Source organism: Hoplias malabaricus, chromosome 1, assembly GCF_029633855.1.
Source record: "Hoplias malabaricus isolate fHopMal1 chromosome 1, fHopMal1.hap1, whole genome shotgun sequence".
Lineage (NCBI taxonomy): Eukaryota > Metazoa > Chordata > Actinopteri > Characiformes > Erythrinidae > Hoplias > Hoplias malabaricus.
Window position 1 is genome coordinate 19,019,200 of NC_089800.1, and position 22,784 is coordinate 19,041,983.

General features: G+C 43.1%; 1 protein-coding gene across 4 annotated transcripts in view; it reads right to left on the minus strand.

Moving 5' to 3' along the window:
- The window catches only part of phldb2b (pleckstrin homology-like domain, family B, member 2b), a 51,595-nt gene that overhangs the window by 11,847 nt on the left and 16,964 nt on the right, over positions 1-22,784 (minus strand). For 2 of the 4 annotated variants that reach the window (XM_066665006.1, XM_066665262.1), the window contains 12 exons: positions 21,501-21,620; positions 15,577-16,739; positions 10,042-10,362; positions 8,517-8,648; positions 7,711-7,848; positions 6,770-6,898; positions 4,965-5,120; positions 4,586-4,696; positions 4,272-4,361; positions 3,401-3,598; positions 2,198-2,335; positions 1,011-1,110 (listed from right to left, as the gene is read on the minus strand). In XM_066665006.1, the coding sequence (XP_066521103.1) occupies positions 1,011-1,110; positions 2,198-2,335; positions 3,401-3,598; positions 4,272-4,361; positions 4,586-4,696; positions 4,965-5,120; positions 6,770-6,898; positions 7,711-7,848; positions 8,517-8,648; positions 10,042-10,362; positions 15,577-16,739; positions 21,501-21,620 (2,796 nt within the window). The remainder of the gene's footprint in view (positions 1-1,010; positions 1,111-2,197; positions 2,336-3,400; positions 3,599-4,271; positions 4,362-4,585; positions 4,697-4,964; positions 5,121-6,769; positions 6,899-7,710; positions 7,849-8,516; positions 8,649-10,041; positions 10,363-15,576; positions 16,740-21,500; positions 21,621-22,784) is intronic. The other 2 variants (XM_066665092.1, XM_066665176.1) reach the window with 2 other exon arrangements.

A 22,784-nucleotide genomic window follows, 5' to 3' on the forward strand; every position in this document is an offset into this window, starting at 1 on the left:
GACTTCTCAGTATATAAACTACATATCAGTTCCGAATTCCCTTCAAACTCCCATAGAGAACACTTACAGCAAGTCCACCACCAAAAATACACCCAAGAAAGAAGAGGGAAGAACACTACTGACATCCCTAATCATGCCAAGAGAGCATTAGTGTGTATTTCATACAAGGTATAATACCATTGTATGTGTTTCCAAAACCACACCCAAAACTCCCAAAACTGACATGCACTACATTGATCAGACACCCCTGGCTCTTCCACTGCAATGGACATAGGATTCAGTCATAGAAACAGACCTGAAACTAGCCTAGGATTTGACAAATTTAATCAAAGTTTGTTCCCATTTCCAATTCAAATTTTAAGGACCTAGATGTGATCATAACATTTATCTCATTCTATTAGTGCAACAGTTTTACTTCAGCTGTATTTACAGGAGCAATCGGTCATTCACCCCAAAGATGTTTTCCCTTTATAAAGCACCCATAATGGGACGTGTGAGATCCTGTAGTAAAAATGTCCACCTCTTGTAGGGGTCAACTCTGTAAAGAAATAACTGGTTCATTCAGGGACTTCAACTGGTTTCCAAAGCAATTGGATTCTTCATCTTATGTGAGTTGCACAATATTGCCCAGCCTTATCTGCCATACAATAGTTAGCAGTTCACTCCACTAGCCACAGTCACAGTAGAGAAATTCCAGTGATTGGGTGAAAAAAGTGAGAGGGCATTATCACAATCCTAGACATCACTGCAGTGGAATCTGTTTTATAGTTGTAGCACTATACTGTGGGATGGAGGGAGCTTAGATACAACCCTACCTTTCTTTTTTTTTCCTGCAGGAGGAAAAGAGTAAACACTCTCATCAGATCAGATGATATCACACTTCAAAAGAAAATTGTATTATTGTGTTTAATCCACAGCATACAAATAATTTGTATACTTTTGTAGAAATAATGGCTGCTGTGTCATTGTGTGTGTATGTGAGAGAGAGAGGGAGTGTGTAAGAGCCTTACCCTTGTGCAGTCGACGTGTATCTGACTCTTTGGGAGACACTGTGAGAACCCGGTTGAGCACACTGCCACAGCTGGAGCTCTGAGCCAATGGCAAGTGACACTGAGGAAAAGAAAACAGCATGGATGTGTTGGAGCGTGGCAGAAAACCCGAGTAACCAGAAGAACCCCACGCGGACACAGGGAGAACACACCACACTCCTCACAGACAGTCACCCGGAGGAAACCCACGCAGACACAGGGAGAACACACCACACTCCTCACAGACAGTCAACCGGAGGAAACCCACACAGACACAGGGAGAACACACCACATTTCTCACAGACAGTCACCCGGAGGAAACCCACGCAGAAACAGGGAGAACACACCACACTCCTCACAGACAGTCACCTGGAGGAAACCCACGCAGACACAGGGAGAACACACCACACTCCTCACAGACAGTCACCCGGAGGAAACCCACGCAGACACAGGGAGAACACACCAACTCCTCACAGACAGTCACCCGGAGGAAACCCACGCAGACACAGGGAGAACACACCACATTCCTCACAGACAGTCACCTGGAGGAAACCCACGCAGACACAGGGAGAACACACCACACTCCTCACAGACAGTCACCCGGAGGAAACCCATGCAGACACAGGGAGAACACACCAACTCCTCACAGACAGTCACCCGGAGGAAACCCACGCGGACACAGGGAGAACACACCACATTCCTCACAGACAGTCACCCGGAGTCAACCCACGCGGACACAGGGAGAACACACCACATTCCTCACAGACAGTCACCCGGAGGAAACCCACGCAGACACAGGGAGAACACACCACACTCCTCACAGACAGTCACCTGGAGGAAACCCACGCAGACACAGGGAAAACATACCACACTCCTCACAGACAGTCACCCAGAGCAGGACTTGAGCCCCAGCATGAATGTATTGTAGTTAAATATTTAATTGTATATTTTGCTGAATTTATTTATATATTTTTTAAAGACAAAACCATGAATATGGGGGAAAAACAAGTGCAAACAGATATAACTTTATGGGGAAAAATTAGTCCCAGTCATGCAGACTGTTTTAATCATGGAATTTGACCAAATGTTTTGGACTTTTGCATCTGACCTCAAGTATGAACCAATATGCATGTGTGTGTGTGTGCGTGTGTGTGTGCATGTATTCTCACTTTAGAAGGCATGTTGCGGCCCAGTGTGGCGCAGTTGAACTGAGGACTGATGGTAGGCTGTGTCTTTTTCCGAGGAAGTGTGTCACACATATGCCCGTCCTTACCCAACCTCTTCCTTTCTTCCACACTTCGAAAATGCTGAGAGGGAAGCACACAGGGTAATAAACGTAATAAAACATAAGGTCACTAATACAAACATACACACACACACACACACACACACACACACACACACACACCTCTACATATACACGAAAAAGGCACACGTGGTTTACCTGCCTGTGGTGTTGGTGTTTTTTTGCAGGGAGAGGTGGAGGGGTAGAGTCAGGGAGAGGAGAGGGGTTGAGGTAGGTGACCATATCCTCCGGCCAGTGCACGGAGGGGGGGTTGGGGACAGCACAAAAGCATGAAGAGAGAGAGGAGGAAGAACAGGGAGGACAGACCAGAGAGCAGGAAGGCACACACAGCTTCGCAACAGAAAAAAAGCCAAGAAGAGAAAGGAAGAAATAGGAAGGGTCGAATATATATTTAAAATTAATAATAATATGTAATAACTAAGCATCAAAAACGAAATAATGAAGTGCATTTGAGATATATTAAGAACAAGAACCAGCTTGAAATAATGTTTAAACATTTAACCCTTCATTTTTAAATTTTTTAATGCTCTTAATTTTTTTTTAATAAATAAATAAACAAATCTAAAGCATTTAAAAAATATTCTCATCTCAAAATGGGTATTTGAGCAATAAATATCTCAACAAGAATACAATGCAAAAACTGTGCACACTAAAGCTGAAATATTTTATAAAATAAAGTAAAAAAGTAAAAAAAAAAAAAAACCCTGAAAAAAATATATACAGCTTGCTGCCATTGTTCACAGTCTTAAAGCACTGACACTAAAATACACAGTACAGATCATCCCCACAGGTTTGTTCTAAAACATTGTAACACTGTAGCTATAAGACTGTAGCTTAAGACATAAACATTGGATATGTCATATGTGAATGACTACAATTTCAGGAAAGAGTAAATGATCTAAATTTGTTTTTGACCAAACAATCACGTTAATTACTGAACTCAAACTGTAATCTTGGCATGGAATGAGTCACATTCCATGAGCTTCATACAAATGATAGTATGAAGGTGCTGACAGTTGCATATGGAAGTGCCACAAACTACACACACACACACCCATTCACACACCTCTTCCTCTCCAGGTTGGGGGCTGCTGTCCTCTGGACTAGGCCCAGGGCTGGGACTTGAACTGGGACTTGGGCTGGGTTCAGGCCCTGAGGCAGGGGCTTCAGGGAAGGGCTGTGCTGGGTCAGAGAGGGGAGCTGGGGTGGGGTCTACCCCCAGCTGGGAATAGAGTTCATTGATCTCACTGACAGTGACATAGCCCTGTGGAAAAGACCATTTAAAACAACAGGTGGGGGCAGGGTTAGGAGGGTTGAAATGACAGACATAATAGAGAAGTTAAATCATCACAACAGAAGCAAGCATTAATAATAACAAAAAAAAATATCATCCAGTTAAAATGTGTTAATCACCCAAAAATGTTAATTGTACAGCTCCAAGCAGAGGTTTCAAATAAAAGCAGTGCATTAAGAAGTGCAGAAATTAATACAGCGTCAGGCAGGTCCATGCATTACTAGCAAGATACCTCAATACTCTTGATGCACAGAGAAGAGAAGAAAGAAGAAAAGGCCAGGAGATCAGCAGGAGGTAGGAAGGGGCATTTCTGGGCATGGCTAAAGTCACTATGTGGCTGGCAAATGTCAGCCAATGAGGAGCCATCCTGCAACACATGGAAAGAGACCCCATTTCCATACCACTTTTTCCATGGCTAAATGGGCATATGTGATGGGCGAGAATACGAGGGGTCCTACTATTCCAACTCACACAACATTCCCACTGCAGTGTTGTGTAAAAATTCATGGAAAATGTGTAGCACAGAATTCCATGTGTAGTCCAAGTGCAAGAGGGGAAAATACCATAGCCCTTATCCTCAGTGAAGGACTATAAACTTTGCTAGAAGAGAAGTTCTAATTGGTAGATGAGGTTTCAGACCTACCTCCTTCATGTTGAGGGGATTGATGGGGAAGCCCCGCCCCCCCGTGAGCTCAGCATATTTCTTCTCCAAGCTGACCAAATTCTCTTTTTCCTGCAAAAAGGCAGTTTATCGAACTTCAGTTATCAATGAGGGGATCTACTTAGTTCCAATTATAAAGCAAACAGGCTGCTGCAAAGCTACACTGGAGCATTCCTTAAATTTTAGGGCAACTCCTGCAAATTCCTATAGCCTTAAGGCCCTTTGTTTTTGAGTAAAAATGTGTCAATGTCTTTGCTGATCTTTACTGAGGGAGGACATCAGGAGAAGAAACTCACCTGCTGTAACATCATCTGCAAATTATTCTTCTCATTTATGAAGCTATCTTTCTCCTTTTGAGCCTGCTGGATGATCTGAGCTGACTGTTTCTTCAGGGCTAAGAGTTTCTCCTGTTAGTTGAAAAGCAGAGACACATAAAAAACAGATTCACATAAAACGTACTGCATTCACGTAGACACGATGCTTTGGACATTATATAAAACATCTGCCTTTTATTGTGCTTAAATCTTTCCCCATGAATGGTTCAACTGAAATTATTAAAAAAAGGTTTATAATGATTTTAATAATTTTTTTGCCCTAAAAATGATTGGTTCTTCTTTTGTTCTGTGTTTCCTTACAACAGTGACTGTATATCTGCAGACAAATATTACCCATTACCTTGCGGGTGACTGTGCTGCGCTGGTAATCTGCGATCTCTCTGAGGATTTGTTGGGTCTGTGTCTCTTTGTCTTCATCCTGACGGCTCTCTTTCTCTAGCTGCTGAAACTCCAGATCTTCAAAGCGTTTGGTCTCCACTTCCAATGCCTCCGAATCCTGCATCACATACACATATATAAACAAGCAGGCTTAATGGACACCCAAGCACAGACCTGAAGAACCCAACCTCACTAGTGAAATGTTTACATTAGATGGACACAGTTAAAGCAGTGGGTCCATTCTAATTTGTCACTGTCTGGTGGATAAATGCCCTTTTAACAATCATTTATTTACCTTTTCTTTAAACTAATGTTGTACTACTCTGGAAAAATTACAGAAACGTTCACCTTCTTAAAGAATAGTTGGGTAATTTTGTTATAAATTATATGTTGTATTACAGTGTAACCAACTTGACTAAATACAGTAATGATGTGCATGTAACAGGCAGCAGTGTCCATGTGCACATTGCTGTGGATCACTGAGATATTGTCAAATCTTTTAAAGTCTTGCCAATCCCAAAACCTTCAACTGTCCAGTGCTCAGTCCAATCTTTCCAGCCCCTTGGAGTTAGTGAAGTGTAAAACTTTCACACTGCATGGAGGGAGGCCCAGTCGCAAACATCTGCTCTCCTGCTGGCTGCCACTCAAGCTGCAGCAAGCCCCATAACTTTCCCCAATGACCTCTGACTTTTACATAAATCAACTCATCATACACATAACAAAGCAAACCCTCCATAGGACATAAAATCAGCCACTATCCAGTCCCATGGACTTCATTCCCTGCATTCTAAACAGTTTCATCACAGACTCCTGGCCTTATTATCACACACACACACGTCATTTACCCCACAGCATGATATCTCAATACAAAGACTTTGCATGGTCCCACAGACGTGATTTCAACATAGCTGTCTGGATACAGAGAAGTGTGAAGGGAGCATTCAGCCACAGTTTGAAGGCAGAAAAAAAGGAGATCAGGACTGCAGGATAAATACAAAAACCAGTTTATTAAATATTCCTATTAGGCTTGCATTGCCTTGCATTATATTCAAAACTTTGGTGGTTAAAAGATGGCTTTAATGTGGTCAGTACAGGATTGTGAAAGACTTAAAGGTAAAAAGATAGCATCATTTGTTTATCTAACACTTGTACCGAGAGAGAAGCCCTTTGAAAGTGCTATATCTTCAGATTGGAACAATAAGTGTTGGTTTTTTAGGACGTGGGTTTAAGCCTTGTCTTAGGCTAAGTTACAGCGCCGGTAGTGAATGATTATTGGAAATTCTGTCAGTGCAGGTTCTGGCTGTATCTGGGTCTTACAAACTGGGAACAGTAGAGCAAAATTATTCCACAGCATCTTTAGTTCAAAAGGAATAGAAGTGAAATTAGACTACATTTAAAGGCATATAAAATGCATTTTTGCTTACATAATTTGTAATTTATTCATTTGTCCTGGGTTCAATTACTGAAGAAATATATCAAACACCAACTCTGAACATCTATATGATTAATCCATTCATCTTTAAAAATATATCTGAGACTGGAGTATCATAATATATTCCTGGGATATGTTAAAGGTTAGTTTACACATGCAAATGCAGGACAATGACGTGATATGGTGACACTGTCATAACTATTTAACAAACAGTATATCATGCTACCCCGAATAACTCGGTAGGTATTTACAGTATTAAATGGAATGTGTGAGGAAGCAAACACACAGAAAGAGGAAGAGGAGGAGGACGAGGAAGGCTCCACTCAGGTACTGACCCTGGAGAGCTGGAGGAGGAGCTGCTCTTTCAGGGCCTCGGGGCACGTGTCCAGCTGAGCACGCTGATCGGCCAACAGGGCGGTTAGCCGCTCTACCTTTACACGCTCAGCATCGAGCTGGGCTTTATCCTTCAGTGTGCACACAGGGTAGAGAGAGAGGGCAGAGGCGTTAGTGCAGAGCAAGTGGGGTAGCCTGGGTTAGTCACTACATTGGGATCAGCAGAAAACATGGGAGGGTGATGGATGAGTCGTAATTACATGGAATATTACGGCAAAGGAAAAATGCAATATGGATTAGTGTGGTATTGAACAGGGGAAGAACTGACAATAAAACTAGGACTGAACGATGAGTCATGTTTAAACCAGAAAGATGCTCAAATTCATTCATTCATTGTCTATAAGCGCTTATCCAGTTCAGGGTCGCGGTGGGTCCGGAGCCTGCCCGGAATCACTGGGCGCAAGGTGGGATCATACCCTGGACCGGTCGCCAGTACCTCGCAGAGCGACACACACTCACACATTCAATGCTTTACTGAAGAAATTAATGCAAGAGCTTAAATTGTATATTTTTAATACACTTTTTAATTCAGTGTCTAACAGTTTAAGAGAAGAAACATAGCACCAGCTAACTGACACATTAGCTCATTAGCTGATTCCTTCCAGTATGGCACTAGGAGCTTGAGTGTCCAAGCAGCTGCCACAGTGACTGGAAGATGCCGGAAGCTGACCTGAACTGCAGTTAAATCACCAGCAGTGGGTGTGGAAACAGTAGACACACACACACACACACCATCTCAGGATGAACATATATGAAGCTGAGAGAGCTTGAAACAGATAGGGGGAGCTTATCACCTCTGAGCAAGACTGACTGGCTGCCTTACAGCATGTGTGTGTGTCTGTGTGTGTGTTTGTGTGAATACCTAGATTATTTAGTTGAATACCTGAGATTTCTCTGATTGCACCTTCTTCTCCAGGTCAGCCATCTTGTCTTTGAGTTGTTCCAAAGCTACTTTCTCCTGCTGCAGCTGAGCCATTTCAGAGTCCTGCTCCCCTTCCAAAAGAGCACGTTCCACCTCCATCTACACACACACACACACACACACACACACACACACACACACACACACACACACACACACACCACAATCATTACAAAATGTTATAACTGCTACTACTGTTTACAGCTATGCAATGTACATATGGCCATTGCTAATTGTTAGAAATAACATAAGAAAAATTCTGTGGTCAAATGAAAAACATGTACCTTCATTTTTGTCCATTTTTAGTTTGTTAGTACAAATGTAGTTTACTACTTTTGAACACAGCATTCTCATATCTGACACAGTGCAAGCAGTACTTAAACATGCCTCGCTCATTGGCTTGCTTCTACCCGCCACAATAGCTCCTAGCGCTCCTTGTGTTCGCCAATTATTCAAAATACCTGTTTTATCCATGTTCCAGATGTAAACAAAGTCATTACAGTTGTTTGATGTGAACAACTCCATTGTAAAGGAGCTTGCAGAAATCATTTTTTAAATGTACCCCAAGGTACATTAGTACCTTAGTGTTCTCCTCCAATCACAACGAGCTGTGCATTAACATTGTGTTCACAGCAATATGAAAGTATCAGCGGCTAATCATGTGACTTAAATTAAGCACACACCAGACCACCAATCTGTAATTCCATCATGAATAAATACAAAACTCTAAACTACTCTCCCTTTCTCAGTTACTCTGATGTCTGTACCTCTCTGACAGACTCCTCCATCTGGTTATCGAGCTCTTTGATCTTCTGCTCCAACTCCTCCATGTTATTCAAAACCTGGATCCTCTCCTCCTCGATACGAGTCACCTCCTGTTTTACCTCCTCCTCGGAGCCCTGCAGATGACATCATACTCTCAAACTACAAATAGAAACTCACACTCTGTATTATTGGTAAGGAGTGGCAAATTAAAAGGCCAGATTTAACTAATGAGCCTGGGCTAATCCCTTATTGGCTGAGATAGAGTTTAGTTTAAGAATGAGTTAGCCTTACTCTCACAGAGCAATGATAGGATGCCAGCTGTTCCCACAGGCAGTTTACTATAATCTAATAAACAATATATCTATACAGCACATACACTGTCTTATAGAAATCTTTCCTTTTTGGAAATTTCCAGATTATTATGCTTTCTCTTTTTATCTATTTAATATCTGCTAGAATGTTGTTACATAAAACGCTCTTTTGCTAAATCTTTGCGTATATTTGGATTGGACACCCAGCTTCATGTTTGACTAAACCTTTTCCAAACTACTGAAAAAGAGCTGAGGGACATTTCAAAAGGATGATATGCTCAGCCTGTACAGAAAAGTAAAACTAATGACTGGCCATTCTCCCACTGTGGCATTTTAAAGAATGACGTGTCTAATCGCTCTCCCACTTAAACACAAACACACTGTGCATAACCTCACTATATTTGGACAATGATGTTTATCTTGGAGCAACAACGTTTATGATATGGAGGGTGTCCCAGCCTTGCACCAGAGAGAGAGAGAGAGAGAGAGAGAGAAAGAGGGAGAGAGAGAGTTGTGTTGGCACTAAGAAAGACACATCTGTTACATAGGGAGAGAATGAGAGAGCGGTAAAATACTGCATCTGTTATTTTAGTCGGTAAGGCCAGAATCTGAAGAAGATTTGCATTGTATACCTTGGTCCTTAAAATATCAAAAACATTTTGTTTGTTTTCTGAGAGAGAATATAGCCAGATTACATTCATTCATTCATTCATTATCTGTAAGCGCTTATCCAGTTCAGGGTCGCGGTGGGTCCAGAGCCTACCTGGAATCATTGGGCGCAAGGCGGGAATACACCCTGGAGGGGGCGCCAGTCCTTCACAGGGCAACACACACACACACACACACACACACACACACACTAAAACATTCACTCACACCTACGGACACTTTTGAGTCGCCAATCAACCTACCAACGTGTGTTTTTGGACTGTGGGAGGAAACCAGAGCACCCAGAGGAAACCCACGCGGACACGGGGAGAACACACCACACTCCTCACAGACAGTCACCCGGAGGAAACCCACGCAGACACAGAGAGAACACACCACACTCCTCATAGACAGTCACCCGGAGGAAACCCACGCAGACACAGGGAGAACACACCACACTCCTCACAGACAGTCACCCGGAGTGGGACTCACATAAAAATGTCTTAATAGACAATTTAGTACTCATTTATAATTTTCCACTCCGACGTGAGTACTGTTGAAAGCTGACCTTGCCGTTCCGTGTCAGGCGTGGAGAAGGGGTGGGGGCAGAGCTATGAAGACTGAGAGCTGGTGACTCTGCTCTGACATCTCTCTGCCCACTGCTTCTGCGCTGGCGTCCTTGGCGCTCCTCACTGACTTGGAGCTCCCTGAGTCTGGAGCCATAGCCATTCTCCACAAAGCCACCAGATGGTTCGGAAAACAGTGGCTCGTCCTCAGACACCTGCAGCTTCTCCAGCTCCTTATTGATTTTCTGCAGGTCAGCCACGGCCGAGCCACTCCGATCACGCTCTGAACACAGGCTCAGGATGGTCTCCAGACGCTGCCGCTCCTGCCAGGGAGATAAAACAAGTGTGTAAACACACAAACCCCGTGTTATATTTGACTTTCATGGCTCAAGCTGAGCAAAGAGAAAGGTTTGCGTTTTTTTTTTAGTCTTGCACTGAATATCAAAGTTTATATCCAAAATAAGCTGCCAGTGAAACACAACACATGTTTTTCTCAAAGCTTAACACAATGTTAAATAAATAATAAATTCTACTACATTCCTTACATTTCTGCATACTATCACAGGTGAACAAAATTATTCAGAATATTTAGGGAGTATTTAGGGGTGATATCATTCTCTCAAGAGAATGTCCTTCACTGTCAATTACTAGTGCCAGCAAACCAGAATGACTTCATTTGGGATGTATGACTGTCCTTATGGGGCTGTCACACTCTTACTGAGATGCTTAATGAGGAACACAAGTATTTCACACTTAAGATCCAGCAGCAGATCACATTAAGCTGTTAAATCACACCCTCCACCCTCCACCATCAGCACTATTCTCCATTCAGTACCATCCCATTACACCTATCAACTCAATGTCAATCGAAAACAGAACATCATCTTTGAAATCTGGCAGAACACCAGTCTGAGAGAAAAAAACTGGAGCACAGGAAGACAGCAATTCAATAAAAGCCTCAGTGGAAGAGACTGCTGAGAGGACACGCTTCCCTAGGAAGCTACTTTGAACCTGATTAACAGGCCGGAAAAGACCGGCATACAGTTACTGCTGTGGAAATAAACACTTGGTCTCAACCCTTTCCATAACAGATAACACTGACGCAAGAACTCTGAGCCAGAACAAACGATTCCGCAGGTGGAGCTTCATGCAGATGTGCATCAATTTTAGTCAATGCAGTAGCCAGATATAAGAATATCACACAAACGATGCAACACACAAAGCCCTGAGACTTTAAAACCTTTGCCAAACAGCACACTGCTGTAATATTCTATATTTCTTTTACTAATATAGTATTTCCATCTTACAGCACTGATTATCTATTTTCCCATACTGCAAAACACTATTCCTACTGTATGTGGTAAACCCTGCTAACGTGATCAAATATTCCAAAAAGAGTTCTGACAAATGCAGGCATTCAATGGTTTCTACAAATAAAATTGAGAAAAGTAAAATGATACAAGTCTGTCTTTAAACAGTTAGATTTAGAATTAATTCAATTATTTCAATATCTGAACTCTATGAATGTAAAAAAATCCATCAAAATGGGAAAAGCAGAGGTTCCACCATTAGGTATCCATCCCTATTTCTCTTATTCGTACTAATACTGCTGTAATAACCCTACTTACTGCAAGGAACACTGCAAATGCAAATTGTACAAATATAAGTACAATATCCATCAGTCCATATTATGCAGCTCTGAAAGCTACAGACAGGCTATAGCGTGAGAGCCGCACTCACCATGCCCAGAGTGCCAGAAGCGAGTGGGCCAATGTGCATGATGACCACAGAAAGAAGAAAACCACAGCCAGCCCGACCAAACCTGAATCAATGTCCCAAAAGAGCCCTTCTCACAGGACAACAGATGACCAGCTTGATATGTAGGAGAGACATATGCCTGCCTGAGAGCCCAGTTCTGAACAAGTGTGTGCCGAATGAAACCAAATGCCATCCAAAACATAGCTGGCACTGGCAGCGGAAGAGATTCAAATATAGGAGCAAGTGATTTAATCCTTCCGCTTTCTCCTGTGCCCCACAGTTCCAGCTGGTGCAGTTCTGGGCATTACAGAGAGGTGAAGAGTTCCCACCAAACACTACACCCAGGTTGGATATACATGACTAGTTCAAACATAAACAGGCCTAAAAGTAGAGCGGTCTCCCGTTGCTCTCACATGATCTCTTTCACTACGGAAAGCTGACATGTTTAAAACATTCAGAGAGAACCCACCTTTTAACCGATGTACAGGGTCGAGAGGGTGCAGGCAAAGACAAACACAACTGACACACCAGAGCATGTGTGTGTAATCACACACTTAATTAAGTTCTCCAAGTTTAGAACTGGTCACTAGGTCTGGATCCTGTTTGCAGGGTGTTGACCATGACCTTGTGAAGGGAGGTGATGACTGTGACCCCATGCAGGAGGGCAACTCTCAAATTACTCACTACACTGTAAGCCCAGACTGAAGTTGGGACACGCCTCAGCTAAGCATTGGAAAGATATATAGTCCTCTACACAGTAAAAGCACACAAAGAAACAGTCAGGTAAAGGTGTATTTATGTAAATATGAATGTAAGGCTGGGCAATAGACCAAAATATAACAAAGTTATGTTTCCATATCATTCAGCATCACGATAGGTGAAATCTAAATAATTATGAAATGTATCCATCCATTAAACCTAAACAAAGAGCTACTGAACAAACACTACCGCTAACTGCCACAAAAACTGATGCTGATGGGACAATTTTTCCTCAGTTTTCAAAGATACTAATTCTAATTTCACATAAAGAATTTTTGGTGTATAGACCTAGCGAGCATCAAATAAAATAGTTAGCTAAGGACAAGCCATGCCACAGCACATCCTTAGCTAGGCCCAACATTTGGATTTACAGTCAACTTGAGAACCAGTGCACATCAAAGTACCAATGCAGCAACTGTGCTTTGTCTTAGCTGCAAACTTCCAGCCGAGGAACAGAATGGCGCAAAGTTTTATCGAAGTTACTGAACAGATGCAATGATAACAGTAATTATCCTTAGCTTGTCTTCGGCTAGACCCTTATGGAAGTGTGTCGCTGTAATAGAACGCTCATGCTTGAATCTCTGACTGAGTCACATAGCCATGGGCTTGTAATAACACATCTGAAGCAGGGAATGTGTGTTTGTGCCAGAGCCTGTGTGCATGTATGCACACATGTACGGGTGTCCACCTGCAGATGACTGCTGTTTACTCTTTCAAGCTTTAGCCTCTAATCCAGAACCGTAAAGCTCCACCGCAAATACAGGCCTGTAATGACTAATGAGTGAGCGGCTGTGGCGTACGGTCTGGACCTTGCCCAAAGCAGCGATGGTACAGGTGGCCTCGGGAAAGCCTGAGAAAGCGCAGAAACACCACCGTCTTTCATCGGAAGTCCAATCCAGCCTGCTGAGGAGCGAGAATAGGATTGTTAGCGTGGGCAGATTGCCAGGGAACCCCGCCTCAGTGGTCGGCCTCCCAAAGAGTGTGTGTTTAGGAGGCCACGGTCAACCAAAGTGGATGCGGTTCGGGTTGGCTATTAATAGGAAAGGGGTACGCTACGCTACTCCACCTCTGGTGCTCCCCACTACACAGAACGTGTGGGCCATGCTTACAGCAGCTAGCATTGCGCAGAGCCTGTGTGCGATTAAAAAAGTGGAATGCTCTTGTGTTTGTGTGCATGTGAGGGAGGGTTTTCATCAAGAGATTAATTTAGAGGCAGGTGGTGGCCTCTCCCTTTCCGACCTCCTACAGAACTCAGAATTCCACTCACGGCGACACAAAGCAGAGACGAAGGGAGGATTATGTATGAATGGTATTTTAAATATAAGTCTGGTAATTCAGTCTTCAGTTCCATTGGATTTCTCTGTGTGATAACACATAGAGCAATAGAAGAAGAAAAAAGAGAGCATAAAGCAGTGGTTCTCAAAACTTTCAAACCTAAGGAGAAGTGGATTTTCTACAAAATGAGCAAAGGGAGGTGCAAAGACGTAGGAGTGAGTTTGATTTTGGGGGGGACGTAATTGCTGAGTCACAGCCCCTTTCCCAGAATACTAGATGGATGTAAGCTGATTTCTATGTAGATAAGGCAGTAAAATACTGCATTTATAATGAAATGGAACAGCATTTGATTAACATTAACGTTAGAGAGTGATGCTGTGTCCCAAACAACACACTGTGGAACTTTACATACTACAGTCTGGAACAAGACCAGAGACGTTAACGTTAACTTTCTGCATGTTTAGAGTGCTTTCTCACACCCTGAACACAGCTCTTATTACAGTTAACTAACTCTCAGATCCGTCTCTGTTACCCTAACAGTTATATACAAGCCGCATTATAACTGTAATTAGCCGTCATTGTGATCTGTTGTGCTCTTGTTACTGACCTCAAGCCCAGAGCTGGTAAAAACTAACTTTATTAAGAAGATTCTGACGGTGAATCTGAGGCCAGTGAAGCTGATGTTTACAGCAGCTTTATATTTGAACAGGTGTCACATCCTGACCCAGTCCTGTTTGTTTTCCCTGCCATGTGCTCTCTCAGCACATGGCCCTGTCTGTTATTGTCTATGTCTCCGCCCTTGTCCCCGCCTCCTTGTCCTTAACCCTCGTTATCTGTTTCAGGTGTGTCTCGTCTGTTCATGCATTTAAGTTCCCTTGTGTCACTTCCTTTCTTCTGTCATTTGTTTTGTTTCCTCGTCTCATGTTTTTGTTTCTAGTCCTTTCATTTATCAGTCGTCGTGTTTACCCTGAAGTCTGTTTGTTTGTTTTGTTATTTTGGTTTAAATAAACGTCTGTGTTGTAGCGTGTGTGTCCGCCTTTGTCTCGTCAGTCCGCCTTTCACATTACCTTGACAACAGGCGTCTTAACGAAGGCTGAAAGAAGACCCAAGGTGTCTGACTCACTGCCAAATCGCTTAAATCTCTGTGGCTCATTTTCAAAATAAAAGTTTGTGAATAAAAGCACATTTTAGTTCCAGGCAAGCTACATTTTTCTGGTCTCCCATCTAATGTTCTTCTTTAGTATGTTTAAGGGCTATTAATGAATACATTGTGAGTGGGTGCTTTTTACTAAGTAAGCTTTATAGGGGGAAAAAAGGCATTAATAAAGACAGGCTCATATGCTCGTTTCTTCAGTTTCCTTGCGCCCCACCTGCATTTGAGAAATGCTGATGTAAAGTAAAAGACAAAGTACAAAGAGATCTTAGAACACCACCCCAGAAACTTAATTACAATGAGAAAACAGTACTGAACATCACTATTAAACAGTGACTACTACAGCTACAAGGAAAAAAAACAATTATTTCCCACGAGAGTACACTCTTAAAAATAACTGCAATCATTCTTGCTAATGCGTTTAAATGAGTAAAGCACCTTAAGACCAACTGATACATTTTTAAACCTCTAAAAGTTTCTTCACACTCACACGTCTTCTATGGCATCACTGAAAGAACCCTTTGTAACACCTTTATTTTTAAGAGTGAACTGTGATATTTTAAGAGCAAGCAGTGTGAATTAAATTCCTCACCAGTCTCTCCACTTCCTGCTCTCGCAATCTCTCATCTCGTTGTCTTAGGTGGTAGTCCTGAAGCTCCTCTTTGCCGCTGAGGGAGCTGATGCTGCCTTTTCTCTCCCGAAAGCCTACCTGGGGGCTCAGGCCGGCCTTTCCAAATGACTGCCTCCTCTCACCTAGACCAGTCTCTGGACCTGGGGAGGGCCCACGTGTGTTCAGCCTCTCCAGGTCTGAGCAGGAACCACCACTGGAGATCAGACTGACCTTCTTGGCCTGCCTGGGGCTGGTGGTGGCACCTGAAGGCACAGTCACATCTGGAGGCACTGGAATGCTTTTGGTGCAGGCTCTGTTTGACAGAGAGATTGACACCACCTCAGAGTGACCGTTCTGGTGGTTTGACTCATGGGAGGCCCGAGAAGAACGACCGTCCAGAGAGCGACGAGGCACAGGAAGGGCAAGAAGGGCTAGTGGGGCATCAGCTGGGCGATAAAGGCGAGGCAGTGAGCGGCTATGAGCCCCTAATCCAGTCAAGGAACCAGCAGAATATTTCCTTTGGCGCGGTGCAGGTTCGGGGGCACAGTTTCGTCCTGAGTCCTGAGACAGGAACCTACGAGACAGCTGGGGGCTGGAAGGCATACTAGCTGCGCCACTGCTGCTTCCCCCTGCAGGAGGTGGGAGGGAACTGCTTGAATTAGATGTCGGACCGCTCCACATGGTCAAGAGAGAACCGGACATCTGAGCACGACGGCCCTCAGACAGCAGGCTGTCCTGGGACTGGTTTCGAGTTATAGGTCGCGAATAAGGCAGTGTGTTGTCCCGCTCCCGCGAAGGGTCAGCTCGCCTGGGCGAAGGGGGCATGCTGCTGGAGGAATGAGTTGGCGCTTTAACTGCAAGAGGTGGACGATCAGAACTATAAAGCCGCCTAGCCTGCTCCTGATAGGACGAGATAGGGCTGGAGGTGGTGACTGGTGATAAAGCATTGGGTGTGGTGGGTGGAGACTGGGTCATGCTGAAGTAGGAGGGGCTGCTGTCCACGCTGGTCCGAAGGCTGTTCTCCAGAGCCTGCTTCTTCCTCTGCAGGGTGTCCATCAATTCCCTCAGCTCCGATACGGAGCGCATCCCTCTGGAGTTTGGTCCAGCAACACTTTGGCTGAAATCACTGCTGAATTTCAGATAGTCTAAAAAAATGAGAGAGATAAACTTCAATTATATAATTAAATAACTGACAAACTATGTTTTTGTTTATTCTTGGCATGTTTTTGCCTCTGCACTTAGACAGAGAGGCCTGCAACTTTTAAACTGAGACAGCTGAGGCCTTGCCTCGAACTGACCCTTGCAAACTCCAGGTAACAGGGCTCAACTACTAACTCCAGCTTGTAATGAAGGAGACATAAGCGACTCCCACATCTGTTCACTTTGGCAAGAATTTGGTATGGCTTTAAAAACAATAACAAAAGACTTGCACAAAAATAAGTTCAATGCCAAACTGTCTGGGTAAAGCAAAACTGAAATTAACAGGTCCTAAGAAAGCACAGAGACATGCTTATTAAAATATACCTGAGATCTTTCTGTTCTTAGAATAGTTTGACATGAATCTTTCAAGTGGAACAGCAGAAACCTGCCTTTAAATGAACCAGATCCCAAAAGCCTTAGTCTAGTGTTTTATGGTCTCAGAAATCCTGTTTAAAAATAGAAACGGATTCAAAGCCCAACTAAGACTTTTTTTTTACTTTTAAAAACCACATATATACAACAGGCGATATTGTGCTATGGCTCATTTTATAAAAGGGCAAAACTGAGCACATTCCCATGTCAAAGTGATCTACATACTCAATGTGCTTATTGTACAATTTTAAATATACAAAAAGTAAAATACATTTCTGCAGCCAAATAAAGCTTCACTCTTCAATACACATGGACATACATCTTAGCCAAGGTTGGAGATTATAACACTCTGTTCTGAAATATTTGGCATTTTGCAGTCTGATACACACACACACACACACACACACACTTGGTTTGCTTTGTCTGTGAACTGTAATGGCCAACAGCAGCTTTACTCTGCTTTGCTTGAAGACAGTGAAAACAGATCAAAGCCTCTCAAAACAGACACCTGACAAACTCATACAACACACACACACACACACACGTCAGCACTGACCATAAACTCACAAGCCAAGAGCACAAATATTCTCTAACCTGAGAAGAGGAGCATTTACGAAAGTGTGTGCGTGTGAGAATCCAAGTTAAATCTGTATCATACAAACAAATAAGGAAACAGAGCAGAACCATCGAGATATAACAGGGGGCTGAGAACAGTTCCAGGAAAGGCATTTAAAAAAAAACACACACACACACACACCTACCTATCTCCAGAAGTCTGCCTCTTTATGCCATACATGGAAACATTTGGACAGTTTTCTTACAAGTACAACAGAAGTCTCATTTAGTCATTTTAAAAAGAGAAAACTCAACACAGGTCCTCTGCATGTGCTTACGACTGGTGAAAACACAGTGTGTATGGAAACAAATCTGTCTCATCAGACTTTGAAATATTACCACCTTTGAATGTGTAGCACTGAATTGTTTTGCACTGAAATTATTCATCTGAATATAATTGCTCTTGAACAGAACTTGAATTTTCAAGAACACGTTTTCACTGTTATTATTAAAGGTTAATAAATTCAGATAAAATAATTCAAACTCCAAAAAATTCAAACAATATATTTAGAAGTTGCTCAAATTCGGTACGAAATGCAGACACCAAAATACGAGCTACAAAAAATTCAGAAACACATCCGGGACACCAAGGATGAGCAATCGATTCATTAGTATTTTCTCTTTCGCCTTAAATGGTGCGCTAGTTTCATTCTGTCGCCGCTAGATGGCGAAACACGAACAACTTCCACACCGTGGAAAAACGTCACGTTTAGCTTCCATCCATCCATTATCTGTAACCTTATCCAATTTAGGGTTGCGGGGGGTCCAGAGCCTACCTGGAATCATCGGGCGCAAGGCGGGAATACACCCTGGAGCAACACAGACACACACACATTCACACCTACGGACACTTTTGAGTCGCCAATTCACCTGCAACGTGTGTTTTTGGACTGTGGGAGGAAACCCACGCGGACACGGGGAGAACACACCAACTCCTCACAGACAGTCACCCGGAGCTGGAATCGAACCCACAACCTCCAGGGCCCAGGAGCTGTGTGACTGCGACACTACCTGCTGCGCCACCGTGCCGTGATATTATCTCTTTATTTTTAAAGTGTCTCAGAAATCTTGTGTAGTGGCCCTGTGAACATAGGTGATATGATGAATCTGTGGAAACATGAACTGTGTGGGGATACAGTCGTGTGAAAATTAGAACACCCCATGAAAGCCTTTGTCTTTTTAAACATATTTAAACATATGGACTTTTGACTTTCATTTGAACAGAACCGGGAGATGGAGCTTATACAAATAAAACTGAAGAAATTACTTATAAACACAGGTTGTACAGTGTAATTGGCTTTGGCAGAGAGGATTTGGCGAGTTTTTCATGGGTGCAACCCACACACTCAGCTCCACTGCTCCTCCCACACACTCAGCTCCACTGCTCCTCCCACACACTCAGCTCCACTGCTCCTCCCACACACTCAGCTCCACTGCTCCTCCCACACACTCAGCTCTACTGCTCCTCCCACACACCCAGCTCCACTGCTCCTCCCACACACTCAGCTCCACTGCTCCTCCCACACACTCAGCTCCACTGCTCCTCCCACACACTCAGCTCCACTGCTCCTCCCACACACTCAGCTCCACTGCTCCTCCCACACACTCAGCTCCACTGCTCCTCCCACACACTCAGCTCCACTGCTCCTCCCACACACTCAGCTCCACTGCTCCTCCCACACACTCAGCTCCACTGCTCCTCCCACACACCCAGCTCCACTGCTCCTCCCACACACCCAGCTCCACTGCTCCTCCCACACACTCAGCTCCACTGCTCCTCCCACACACACAGCTCCACTGCTCCTCCCACACACTCAGCTCCACTGCTCCTCCCACACACTCAGCTCCACTGCTCCTCCCACACACTCAGCTCCACTGCTCCTCCCACACACTCAGCTCCACTGCTCCTCCCACACACTCAGCTCCACTGCTCCTCCCACACACTCAGCTCTACTGCTCCTCCCACACACCCAGCTCCACTGCTCCTCCCACACACTCAGCTCCACTGCTCCTCCCACACACTCAGCTCCACTGCTCCTCCCACACACTCAGCTCCACTGCTCCACTCCTCAACTGTATACGATTTATTGCCAAGAAGCATTGTTACAACAAATAAATAATCTACAAACACAAATTTCTATATAAATATTTATGATAATATTAGAAATAACCAGACATTGTGAATATACACACCGACATTCAGTGTTTAAACAAACACAACTTTATGAATTAAACTCTGCACTTTGGGATATTATATTTGTACTACACCTTCTGTAAAATCAATTTCAGATTCTTGATAATTTGACAATTAAAAAATAAAAATGCCATAGGACACATACTCCACAGTTCATGTTTCCACATATTCATCATATCACATGCTCTGTTCACAGTGCCATTACACAACATCTCCACAGTAACATTTCTTCATCTTCAGGACATCAATAAAAGTCTTTAGTGAGCCTTTCAGATTTCTGAGACACTTTGAAAATAAAGAGATAATATCCGCAGAAGGAAGCTAAACATGTAGTTTTTCCATGGTGTGGAAGTTGTGTTCGTATTTCGCCTTGTGTTTGATTGCTCGTCCTTGGTGTCCCGGATGTGTATCTGAATTTTTTGTAGCTCGTATTTTGGTGTCTGAATGTCGTACCGAATTTGAGCAACTTCTAAATATATTGTTTGAATTTTTTTATCTGAATTTATTAACTTTGAATAACAGTGAAAACGTGTTCTTGAAAATTCACGAGTTCTGTTCAAGAACAATTATATTCAGATGAATAATTTCAAAGCAAAATATTCAGAGGTGTACATCTGAAGACTTAAATTGAAATGCAGCAAAATTCAGATACATAATTTCAGTGCAAAAAAAATTCAGTGCTACAATTTCAAAGGTGGTAATATTTCAAAGTCTGATGAGACAGATTTGCTTCCATAAGTGTGTGAAATTCCACCACATGTTCACATTTTATGATGCTGTATTCACACATGAACTTTTATACATCATTTAAATAAAGAGCAAACTGTGTTTATGAATATGTTCAGAAAGCAAAATGTGGACTGCTCCCCAGATCAACAGGAGCATTAGGGGCCTTTGTCTCTCTCTCCAACTGACACTTGACAATGGTCATGGGTGACCTGGACCACATGTTCACTGGCTCCCAAATATCACCACAGAAAAGACAACAAGGTTTAGTATATACGGGTATGTGGGCCGTTCTCTCATCAGCACTGTCTGGGACAGCAGCTACACTGTGTATTCGTTTCAAGTGTCTACTGAGAAATCTACAATACACTCCCTCCCTCCTAAGCTATCAATCAACACAGTGACAACCAACCACATCTGTACACAGACGAGGAAGACATTCCACACGACTGACTGGCTGCTTGCATATGGAGCATGTGTACGTTTTGAGGAGATATAGCTGAAAGAATATATAGTTCAAGACCCTTAAAACTGTTCTTGCACTTTAAAGACCCAGAAACGCCTATTGTGGGAGTCTGCTGTGAAACTGATAACACACACCTGTCCAAGATGAGGAGGGAAGACCCAGAACCTGAAACTGAACCCATATTACACACACACAAAGACAAAAACTTTTTATGAGTGTTGTGTGTGATGTAGGGTATGAGTTCTATATAGGCTCTGGGGGATAGTAATGGGGGTTCTTCTGCACATATGTGTGTGTGTGTATACACCTGGACAGAAACTTCCGGATTTTTACCTGTGCTGTAGACCAGCGGAGCCACAGGACTCTTCTGAGGTAGCATGCTCTTCATTCGGCTGGCCTCTTCTGGGTGGTTGAAACGAAAGAAATAGGATTTACCCAAACAGAGAGAATACCCTGCAGAGGAAAGGAGAGGGAGAAAATATCCAGTCAATTTGACTTGAAATACCTAACATTTATGATGTTCAAACCATCTGATTCCAACTGTTATGTCAGTGCAAAGAAGACTGGCATTGGAGTTGGAGATCAATGCTGATCAAAACCTAGAGCATTAAACAAAACATTGGGCTTTTGACCTTTCCATGACAGAGCCACAGCTGTCCAAACATCTCACAGTTTGTGTGAGGAACAAGGCCCAGCGAGAGAATCTCCCTACTGCTCAACGCCATCATTCCTAAAGCATGAGGAGAAATGTGCCTTTCCACCAATCAATCACATGCTCTTCATGGTTTACAGGAGACTGAGGCATTTATTCCCCCATTTCCTGTTTAATGTTAGAGCCTGGCTGTATATCATTTAGGTGTCCTGTCCTGGGTGTGTTCCTGCCTTGCGCCCTATGAGTCTTGGTAGGCTGTGGACACACTGCAAACCTGAACAGGATGAAGAGGTTGTAGAAAATGAATGAATGAATGAATGAATGAATGAATGTAATTATGTGTATCATTTACTGTAGCTATGGTTCTACAGTTGATTAAGGTATTGAAATAAAATAAACTGGCTTTTTACGTTTGGTCTGTGAGCTATGAGACTAACATCGCTAACAAGTGCTAACAAGCTAATAAGTCACAAACATCGTTTCCATAACACGTATCCCTAAAACCTCTCTCAACCGGCTCAAATCACATTCAGTGGTCATCTATGTGGTTTAGAAAACACCACAGCTATAAAACTGTTTACAACCACATTGTGTCTCTAAAATCTAAAGTCAGTCATCCTTAAAATCTGTATCAGTGCTGGTGACAGATATTTATTCCTGATTCATGGCTGATTCAAGGGGTCAGAATGGACTCGAATTTGTCTGTAAATCAGATACCATACGAGTTAATATTGTAAACCATGTTCCCTTAGGGAAGAGTTTAAGCCAACAGCTCTGTTATTCCACTGATTTGAAATCAGAGACCATTAAAAAAAAGCAGCAAAAAGTGGAAAAACAGATTGTGGAAAATATCTGGGACCTCTTTTCCTCCACTCCACTAAACCCCAAACCTCAGGCTTGAGCATTATGATTTGCTTGTTGAGATTATTGAGAGGAGAGAGAGGAAGCTAGAATTTGATTAGTGT